We start from the raw sequence: 11,809 nt of genomic DNA, 5'->3' as shown, positions 1-11,809 counted from the left end.
CAAAACAATAGATAAATATTTGGACCATATACAATTATTATGTACATATTTTTGGATATTTAGGATTCACGTTGCTCATATGTGACATATGAAACAGATAAAGACAGCTCATTTGCTGGTTTTTTAAATTTCAATGGACTAAAAGTATTTTTTTCAACAAAAATAATATTCTTTTTCGTAATGCTTAATATTTTGTCATTTGAAACAAAATATGCAATTATATATATAAATATATATATGAAAATATATATTTTGATATACATATATGGATTTATATATATATATATATATATATTTGTATATATATATATGTATATATATTAATGTAGCTTCAATCTTTTATTTCTTTCATTTTGGAAGAATAGATATGGTGGTTTTTCTGTAGATGCCTTCCAATAGATATTACCGAAAGTAAATGCAGTCTTCTGCATAGTAAAGCATCTTTGGAACATGAATGGATGGAAACTTGAAAGACAGGAGATGCCAATGTAGGTTGAAATGGTAGTGCTTATTCAAAGATTAATGTTACCAGAAGCATACAAGCAATGCCTGCAATGATGCAAATTATTTGTTTCACTGACTGCCTGTAAGAAAAATAAAAATCAAAAGAAATGTGTTAAAAGATATTTCAGGAGCAGATTTCAACAACAGAAGCACATTATTTATTCATTTAGATTTTGTGCATTTTAAAGATGACAAAATATAATATTCCTTTAGTTCATTTCTACATGATACACACAATACGCACACACATTTATATTACATATAGGCACACACACATTTACATGTTGTGCTACGTAAAAGTGCCCATGTGGTGCCATGTAAAAGCACCTGTGCAGTGCCACATAAAAATGCCTGTGCGACACCACATAAAAAGCGCCCATGCAGCATCACATAAAAAGCACCAGAATGACATGATGTAAAAGCACCCATGTGTGGGCTTGATGCTTTTCAAGTGGCACCTGTACTGACAGGATCACCAAATACTTGCAAGACCAAAAAAAAAAACCTCTTTTGAGAGGGGAATGGATATTGGCGGAGGTGATCTTGTGTTGGATGATGAAAGGTTAGAGTGAGGCAGAGAGACAGAAACAAGTGTCTTGCTGTAGAGGAGGTACATATATTTTTAATAATAGTTTGATTCAGTTCCATGTAACTAAAAGTCTCATGAGTTCAGAGGACATGTTCATCTCATCAAATACTTGGAGAAGGGTCTTAAATTTTCCACTCTTCTCCTAATATCTGATGGGATGGATGTGTTTTATATGTTTTAAGTCGTGTAGAGCAAAGTTAAACTGTTATTAAAAGGGTGTGTATCTGTGTGTATGAGTATACGTGTGAGTATATGTGAAAGAATGTTTGAAAATTTCAGTGTTAGCTAAGCTGCTGAAGATTTCTGTGAACAGTCAAGAAGCCATGGGATAGACAGAAGAATATTCAGTGTTTGTCTATTACTATGCATGATGTTATCTCAGTGTGTGATGAATGACTTACAATTACAAACTAAGTCACTCCAAAATATATCACATTACTACAACATTGGCAATATTTAAGAAGTAGTAATTGGAAGTGAAGACAGATTTCAGGTTAGAAATTGGATTATGGAAATTTGGAAAATGGCAGGAAAAAAAAATGTGATGATACATAGCTGACAAATTAGAGGATTCAGCTTTTATTCTATTTTTCTATTTTTATCCATTGAGATTGTTGGGAGGTTATTGTTGTTTAACCCCAGGTTAGTTCTGGTTGAGGAGATCTGTGATCAAAGGGTATTCAAGCCATAACCATCTTGTCGTTTATTCACTGATAGTGTACCTGAGACTACATTATCCAATGTGCCCTATGAACTTTTCTGTTTTTAAGCTGGTGGAATGTAGTTTCTGGGAGATTTGATAATCTATTTCTGTTAGATTACCAGACTACAAAAGTTCCTCTTTGGCTCATTGCAGGGAGATGTATTAGACAAGATTATCCTAGTTTTCAAGGAGATAAACAACTCAGTGACATTTCTCTTCAGGATAGTGCTGCCTGACTGGCCCTTTTGCCGGTGACACATAAAAAGCACCATTCGAGCGTGGTCAATGTCAGTGTCCCTTGACTAGCTCCCAAGCTGGCGGCACGTAAGAAGCACCATTCAAGTGTGGCCGATGCCAGTGCCGCCTGACTCTCCCCTGTGTTGGAGGCATGTAAAAAGCACCCACTACACTCTTGGAGTGGTTGGCATTAGGAAGGGCATTCAGCTGTAGAAACATTGCCAGATAAGAGTGGAGCCTGGCTTGCCAGTCCTCAGTCAAACTGTCTAACCCATACCAGCATGGTAAAACAGACATTAAATGATGAGGATGGTAGACACATGGCCTGAAAGTTTGGGAAAGGGGGAAGAAGATCAAATTAACATGGTATCTAACTGGTACTTATTTTCATCAAGGTATATAGGTAGAGCATGAGGGAGGAGGCAAAAGTCACTCTTGGAGAGACTTGAGGCCAGAACATAGGGATGCATAAGAATGTCAATCATCTTCTTCTTATCATTATTATTATTATTATTATTAGCCAAGGCAGTTAGGTGGCAGCATCTTGTCCATCTTTATGTTCTGCGTTCAAATTCCACTTTCATCCTTTAGGGGTCAATGTAATTGACTTGCTCCCCGGCCACCAAAATTGCTGGTTTTATGCCAAAATTTGAAATCATTATTATTATTATTATGGCAGTGAGCTGGCAGAATCGTTAAGGTGTTGGACAAAATGCTTTGACATATTTCATCCATTTAGAGTTCAAATTCCACTGAAATAGACTTTGCCTGTTATACTTTTGGGGTCAGGAAAATAAGGTACCAATGAAATACTGGCACTGATCCAATCAGCTAGCCCTAACCCCAAAATTTCAGACCATGTACCTATTGTAGAAAGGATTATTATTATTATTATTATTATTATTATTATTATTATTATTATTATTACTACTATTAAGGTGGCAAGTTGGCAGAATCCTCAGCACACTGGATGAAATGCTTGGCCGAATTTTGTCTGTCCTTATTTTCTGAGTTCAAATTCTACCGGGGTTGACTTTGCCTTTCATCCTTTTGGGGTTGATAAAATAAGTACCAGTTGGACACTGGGGTTGATGTAATCGATTAGTCCCCTACCCCAAAACTCCAGTCCTTGTGCCTTTAGTAGAAAGAATTATTATTATTATTAAATTCAGAGAAGGAGCTTAGTTAAGTACTGAATGCTAATAAATTACCCATTAGTTACTGCAATGTGTTCTGTATAGAGATTAAATTGCATCTTTTCATAACATGTATTAATGGCCACAAAAGTGGTTGGCATTAGGAAGGGCATCCAGCTTTAGAAACCATGCTAAAGCAGGCTTGGGAATGTGATGCAGTCCTCGAGTCCATTGGATCCCGTCAAACCATCGAAGCCATGCCAGAATGAAGCGTGGACAATAAATGATTATAATGATAATGATGAGGATGATGGTGGTGGAGGCAAGCCTGTAGAATTTAAGTTGAATGATTACATACACAGAATAGTTCTATAGATGTGCTATAGATCATCACACCTCTAATTGGTAAATTGAAAGACACGCTGTTGATTTTTGTTAATTGTGAATATCTCTTTCTCAAGGTCACACTAATTATGAATAAACACGTCTAAAGTTTAGTGGTGAACATGAATCAACTCATCAAGACACATATTCTAATTTGATTCATCAATTTCTTTTCAAGTTGAAGTTCTACATAACAGTGATTACTGATAAGGTGTGGATGTTGTAGAAATTAGGTGAATAAAGGTGAGGAAAAAAAAACATTTTCTATGTAATATTGACACTTAATGGCCACTCGAGTGACTAGATTTTTGTGAATCATGTTTATATATTACTGAAACTTATTTCAAATAATATAATCAAATGTTTTTTGCCATTTTTTCCTTCTTTTTTTCACCTTTTACTTGTTTCAGTCATTAGATTGTGGCCATGCTTGGGCACCGGCTTAAAGAATTCTTAGTTGAATGAAACGATCCCAGTACATTTTTTAAACCTGGTACGTATTCTACTGGTCTCCCTTGCCGAACCGCTAAGTTACAGGGACGTAAACACACCAACACTGGTTGTCAAACGGTGATGGAGAGTGCTTTCTCATTACATGGTCCTGGGTTCAGTCCCACTGCATGGCACCTTGGGCAAGTGTCTTCTGTTATAGCCTCGAGCTGACCAAAGCCTTGTGAGTGGATTTAATAGATGAAAACTGAAAGAAGCCCATTGTGTGTGTGTGTATTTCTGTCTCTTCTCTCATGCAAGTCTACCTTGCGTTCATAATAATTTTTCTATCGTCTTGGCTCAACAGCTCTCACCGTTTGTTTTTACTGTCTTGTTCTCACTGTCCTGTTCTTGTTAACACTTTCACCCTCTGCAAAAAATTCCAAATTTTATTTAATTTGCTTTGCGGGAAGGACTGTTCCAACGAAGTCGCGTATTGTCCTTGCCTTCAAAAACGCGGAGTAGATGGAATAGGGACAACTGACGAAGGGGTATACTCTTTATGTTGCATGTCTTGTTTCTCTGTTTGTTTTTTTCGCTGTTCAAAAAAAGTTTGTTTTCTGTTTTTGTTTTAATGTTTCCATTTCTCATTGTGTTTAACGTTTTTTCTTATGTCCTGTACCCATATATGCATGTATGTATACATATAGATGTAGGTATGTACATATATGTATGGATATATGCATATATTTATATATTATTTATATCATTATATATATATGTATGTATATATTTGTGTGTCTGTTTGTCCCCCCACCATCACTTGACAACCGATGTTAGTGGGTTTACATTCTGTGTAACTTAGCAGTTCAGAAAAAGTCACTAATAGAATAAGTACTAGGCTTACAAAGAATAAGTCCTAGGGTTGATTTGTTTGACTAGAGGTAGTGCTCCAGCATGGCCGCAGTCAAATGACTGAAACAAGTAAAAGAATAGGTACAGGAGTAGCTTTCTGATAAGAAATTTGCTTCCTCATCACATGGTTCTGGGTTCAGTCCCACTGCATGGCACCTTGGGCAAGTGTCTCCTACTACAGCCTCAGGTTGACTAAAGCTATGTGACTGGATTCGGTAGATGGAGACTGAAAGAAGCCTGTTGTATATATCTGTGTGTGTGTGTGTGTGTGTGTGTGTGTGTGTGTGTGTGTGTGTGTGTGCTTGTCCCTCCACCACCACTTGACAATTGGTACTGGTATATTTACATCCCCATAACCTAGCGGTTCAGCAACAGAGACTGATAGAAAAAGTACCAGCCTTAAAAACAAAAAATATATATATATATATTGGGGTTGATTCATTTGACTAAAATTCCTTAAAGCGGTGCCCCAGCAAGACCACAGTCTAATGACAGAAACAGGTAAAAGATAAATAATAAAAGATTAAAAAATGAACTAAAAATATAAAAAAAGTATATACGTACTTTGGTTCTGTTTCTTCAACAAGTTCTGGAACAATGGACACAAGAGCAATATAAATAAAGCCTCCAGAGGTAAACGGTAGAATCCAAGCTGTTTTCATACCTGAAATATATATATTAAGATAGAAAAAATCAAAAAAAAATCAGAAATGAAAACTGCTCATATTTACATTAAAATTGTGACATCTTTTTAATTCTTTGCTTTTTCATTTATAACCTCAGTATCATCAAAGTCTTAAGGGGGTAATTTGGCTGGAAGAAGCTATATATATGTGTGTGTGTGTATATAATTTAGAGAAAAACCACTACTAAATAATTCAATAATGAAGAATGTAATTCATACTCTCTTGAAAATAAATATATCATAAACACCTTATTCTAAAAATCAATAACGTAGTAAAAGAATAACTAGTAAATGGTATATACAGGGTGTCCTCAAAGTCTGGGTACATGGGGATTAACACATACTTTAAGAAATTATTTCTTATATTTAATTGTTTATGTTATGATTGTATATACCTATGTACCCAGACCTTGTGGACACCCTGAATATATATATATACATACACATACACAGTAATCCTTCAACTATCGTGGGTGTAATGTTAAAAAACCCCACCGTGATAGGTGAAAATTCACAAAGTAGAAACAGTCCAGTACTGTATATTTTAAAAACTATTTAAAAAAAAATTTGTTTATTTATTTTATTATAAATGCAAAGGAACACCACAGAGGAATCAACACAAGCTTAAATAATAAACTGCGATAGGTGAATCACAGTATGACGAGGGGTTATTCTTTTAATAATTATAAAGAGTATGGAAACTTGTTCATCCTCAAAATATATTTTCTCTTATTTTACAATTTTATACACCATATGTTGTATAAAATTATCAATAATATATACTCCAGACAATATTACACCCAGTGAAGCGAATACAGAATTACCTATCAGAGGAATTTACAGAGTGACTGACAACTAATAGTAGTTACAAATGTTAAATTCTGATCGCTATGGCTAGATGTGAACTGGAACTTAACTGAGAGTGACCATGGTATCCGCTCGGATAATATATCCCTCCAAATTCACATTTATATAAATATATAAAATGAGTTTAAAGGGATATATTATCCTAGTGGTTACCATGTTCCCTCTTAAGTCGGTTTCAGATGCTGGCTAACCACAACGGCCCTGTGAATTAAAATAAATCACTATAAACTGAAAAGTTTTTGTTTCTCCCACTGAAAACATAAATTTGTATTTCATTCATTCATGTAAACCTACCTGCTTCTTCAATGGAATCAGCACTCAATGCTGTTATAGTACCCAGAAGTCCACCTGAGGCTGTTAAGATCTAAAAATAAAAATAAATAAATAATTATTAGAAACGAGTAACAATGATTTCTCCCTTTGGCTATGGATTTATAGTGACCAGATATAATCAACTGAATTGATCTGGATAATCGCTTCCCAAATAAAACAACACTGAAAACATGCACTTAGCCAGCCCTCACACCAGCAGTCAATTTTGTGCCTCTCCAAAAATCACAATATATCTATGGTGCCATGAAGAATTAGATGGGACTAACCACAAATACATTCAAAAGCCAACGTTACCAGTATCTACAATCATTCAGACAAAAAGAGGCAGAAAACTTGTAACAATTTGTCTGGAAACTCAGGAGGTCAGAGATAAAACACATTCAATATCCTTCAGAGTGATGAAAGATAAAGTCAACACACAGCAGGACTTAAATCCAGAAAATAGAGGGGCTACGCATCGAAAGATATAGTAAAACATTAGAATCTAAGAAACTATTGATGCAGTGCATCAGTAAATATTAATACAAATAGTTCAAACAGAGAATAAAAAATTTAGTTTTAAGCTGTGGAAAAGAAGGGAAGTCTAATATTTCAGAAGGAACCCTTTGCTGGAAAGACATGCAGCTTGATGTTTACCATTTCTGTCAACCTATATCTATAAAAAGTTTATTGGGATGTTTTCATCAGTGACCAATGACTAATAATTATTTTAGCAAGCATGAGAGACAACTTCAAATGACATCAATTATTTGAGCAACAGTATATTGTCCATTGGCTTACATGGTACTCAATTTGCATGGTTTCACATGAGCAAGTATTGGTTTGGGTCAAATTTTCTTTTCTTATGGACTTTACAAATACAGAAACACCATTTTGTTGTTTCTGTTTAGTTTTTCATTTTCCTTGCTCGTTACTTTTATTTCATTTCTTTGATAGTGAGACAAACCATGCTCTAAACTAACGATCAAGTTATAATTATTCTTTCAGATTTTCTTAAATATTTTCAAAATTAAGTAATAAAGTTTCAAATGTCAACAAAGTCAATTTCTCTGGAAATAAAAAGTAACATATTAAAATAATTTCAAATGGAAAAGCTCAGCTTGTTAGAACATCTCCTCCACCCCACCAAAAACGAGAAAATCAGTGCTAGTACGATAATATTCTCTCAGATTTATTGTAATTTCAGTTTGCACAAATCCACCATAAAAACCAAGAGATGTGCATTATTTATATATACAGTGCAGAAAATTTGACATAGGTAGAAAAACAATGAAGAAACGTATAACATTATCCCCAAAGTAAAAATGATGCATAAGAATCAGAAGTGAAGTATTTTCTTGTCAAAAACATTTCTGAAGATGTAAAATTAAATAAAATGAAAAGGATATGATAAATAAAAAAAAAGTATTAAAAATAAAGCAAGGTCTGTAAAAATTTTGAAACCCATGCAAAATTGATCTAATGATATCTTTCCTCCCCATTAATGAAATGTTATCTTACTATTTCAATGTTATCTTACTTTAGAAAGTACAGCCATGTAAAATTCAGTCCTTAGAAATGAACCTTGAAAAGTAGAAGGCAAATTCAGATATAGCATAATCATAGTCTGATAACACAATAGTTAAAACTGTAATAACACATGATTCTTAAGTTACTTATACACATGAATGATCAACATTTATATTTTGTCTTGGTCTGTGAAGTTTTTGTTGTTATTCAATTATTGTTATATGAAACCATTTTAAAGAAGGCTTCTCTCATTTCTTTAGTTTTCCATCAGCAAATATCAAATACTTTCTGTTTCTATTTGGAAGATGATTCAACTGCTATTTGTCGTGATTATTGTTTAACCACAGGTCAGTTCTGATCTGGCAGGCCTACAAACAAAGGCATCTCCAAGCCAATGACAAAGCCTCTGATTTGCAAGAAATAGCCAAATTTCCCTCATATCATATCTTTCTGTCTTAAAGAAAAGGTTGACATGAGGCTAAATAGCACTAGGACTCCATTTTGAAATTCCCAACTGAAGGGGATCTTAGTGTTGCAGGGTGGAGGCTTGTGGCTTAGTGGTCAGGGTGTTGGACTCATGATCATAAGATTGTGGTTTCGATTCCTGAACCGGGTGATGTGTTGCGTTCTTGAGCACAACACTTCATTTCATTTTGCTCCAGTCCCCTCAGCTGGCAAAAATGAGTAATACTGCGACAGACTGGCATCTCGTTCAGGTGTGTAATTTATATGTCATGGAAACCGGGAAATTAGCCCTTATGGGCCAGCATGACTTGAGAAGGTAACTTTACCTTTACCTAGCTTCAGTGTTGCAGGCTGCATGGCAATTACACCAGTGCTTGTGCTACAATAAAAATTCTTCCAGTAAAATTTTTTTTAAGTAGTTGGCATCAATAAGGGCCTCCAGTTATAGAAACTATGCCAAAGCAGACATTGAAGCATGATGCTGACATTATATCCATTGGATCCAACCCATGCCAGCATGGAAGATGAATGTTACATGATGATGATGATGGTGGTGATGGACACTGCTTCAAACATTATATTTCTCTTTCCATCAAACCTACCCCAGTACTTAATTTTATTTTAAGTCTGGTATTTACTCTATCAGTTTCTTTTGCTGAACCACTAAGTTTATGGGGACGTAAACACACCAACACCAGTAATCAAGCAGTGATGCGGGCAAACACACACGTATATTCATGAGGGGCTTCTTTAAGTTTCTGCCTACAAAATCCATTCATAAAACACTGGTCAACCTGAGGCTAAAGCAGAAAACAATTGCCTAAGGTGCCAAGCAGTGAGACTGAACCTAGCATCATGTGGTTAGAAAGCAGACTTTTTATCACACAGTCACTCTTATGTTTAATTATGAATTATTCATGGATCCAGGTTCCGTTCCACTTCATGACACCTTAGGCAAGTGTCTTCCACTGCAGCTCTGGACCAACAAATGATTTGTGATTGAATTTGGTAGATGGAAACTGTGTAGAAGCCCATCATATGTGTTATATATGTGTTTGTCCCCCCTCACCATTTGACATCTGGTGTTATTTTGTTTACATCCCCATAACTTAATGGTTCAGCAAAAGAAACCAATAGAATAAGCGTCAAACTTTTGAAAAACTATACACGAATACTGGGACTGATTTGTTCAACTAAACCCTCCAAGGTGGTGCTCCAGCATGGCTGTAGTCCAATGAGTGAAGCGAGTAAATGAGTAAAGATAAAAGCTACAACATAGGAACTAAATTGAAACAGGAAAAGAAGGTAAATTAGTCCCTTACTTAAATAGGTCCTTTATTTAAAAATCTAAAAGGAAAATATACTCTGTCTCTCAATCTTTTGATGTCCCCCTGGGGTAGCCAAGTACTCCCTCTATCTCTGTTCCTCTATTAGACTCTAACCTCTCACATGGCTCATAGCCACTTCCCTTGGTTCCACTCCCTCTCTCAGGTGAGCGGTCTTTGTCTTGCAGGATATTTGGTGACCCTGCTGGTACCACATAAAAAGCACCCAGTATGCTCTGTAAAGTGGTTGGCATTAGGAAGGGCATCCAGCTATAGAACCCATGCTAAAACAGACAAATGGAGTCTGGTGTAGCTCTCCTGTTGAACTGTCAAACTGTCTAACCCATGGCAGCATCAAAAATGGATGTTAAATGATGATGAGGATGGTATTTGGTGATAAATGATTTTTGAACGATATTGTATTCCCGTACTCACCTGTGCTTTTGCAGCTTTCCACCTGTCAAAACCAGAACGCAGTAATATGGCAAAATCCCCAACTTCATGAGGGATTTCATGTACCAGGATTGCAAATGTTGTTATTATTCCAACCTGAATAAAAAGGAAAGTTAAGTGCTTAAAGTTGAAAATTTTCTGACAATCACTTTAATGTCAATCGGAAAAAAAGAAGAATTAAACAGGTTGAATATATATGAAAGAGTCAAAATCTGAAATCTAAAATGCAACAACTTCAAAAGGACATTTTTATGGTTTGAAATGTAAGATATAGTGTTATTATTAAACATAGTGGCAGGCATAGCTGTGTGAATAGATAGTTTCTTTTGTAACCCTGTAGTTTCAAGTTCTATTTCAGTTGTGCATCAGTTTGGCTAAGTGACTTCTACTACAACCTCTCCAAACTATTCAATGGAAGCCTGTTGTGTGTGTGTGTGTGTGTGTGTGTGTGTGTGTGTGTATATATACATATGCCACAAAACCTTACAACGTCTTTGAATTCACAGAACTATGAGACGATTTGGTTACTGGGTGTGTCAATATAATGCCACTACTTTTACTCAACTGGTTTCATGAAGACACAGAATGTAAAAATCCACATGCCCAGACACATACTTTGGGCTTCTTTCAGTTTCCATTGACTAAACCAATCACAATTCTTTGGTCAGTCTGGGAAAATAGTAGAAGACACTTGCCCAAGGACCATGTACTGGAACTGAAGCTAGAATCACATGATTGGCAAGTACATTTCTTAACCGTGTAAAATAATTGTTGTTCTTAAGATTACAATGTTCTATCATCAGTTTTAATTATCAACAAGCAGACTATAAGTCAAGAAGTTTATTATACATCAGCATATTGTGAGGCTTTGGGTAATGTTACAAATAACAAAGAAATTATGATGTCTTTACTTCATTTCATATTGCATTTGGTGAACAATGGTCATATTGTTTAGAGGTTCCCAAAGGGAACAATCATCAGTTCTTGCATTTCTGATAATGAGAGTAACAAGGGATTGTTACATACAATTTGGGTGGAACAAACACCACACAAGGTATTTATATTTGAAATTATGGCATTGTTTTTTTTATTTTTTTAACTTTCTCATTAGTATTTACATCTTTCTCCAATATATGAGTAAATTTGTTCCTGGAGACCGCTCATAAAGCAGAACAATAATTTCCCATGGTAGCAATGTTATAAATTGTAATTCATTCCCAGAAAAATATTTTACCTATAACAACAGTAGAATGTAAAGAATATTTTATTTAAAGT

At 35.2% G+C, this 11,809-nt stretch overlaps 1 protein-coding gene across 1 annotated transcript; it reads right to left on the bottom strand.

The window, feature by feature from the left end:
• Positions 1 to 6: 6 nt before the first annotated feature.
• On the bottom strand, positions 7 to 11,480 carry LOC106876000 (zinc transporter ZIP13). Its single transcript, XM_052975112.1, has 5 exons — positions 11,446 to 11,480; positions 10,517 to 10,682; positions 6,744 to 6,813; positions 5,462 to 5,561; positions 7 to 584 (listed from the first exon to the last, which is right to left on the bottom strand). Exons 1-5 carry the CDS (start codon positions 11,478 to 11,480, stop codon positions 509 to 511), a joined length of 447 nt encoding a protein of 148 aa, XP_052831072.1. The 3' UTR covers positions 7 to 508.
• Positions 11,481 to 11,809: the final 329 nt, after the last annotated feature.

This window comes from Octopus bimaculoides, chromosome 2 (assembly GCF_001194135.2).
Source record: "Octopus bimaculoides isolate UCB-OBI-ISO-001 chromosome 2, ASM119413v2, whole genome shotgun sequence".
Taxonomy (NCBI): Eukaryota; Metazoa; Mollusca; class Cephalopoda; order Octopoda; family Octopodidae; genus Octopus; species Octopus bimaculoides.
This window is presented reverse-complemented; position numbering and strand designations above follow the sequence as displayed.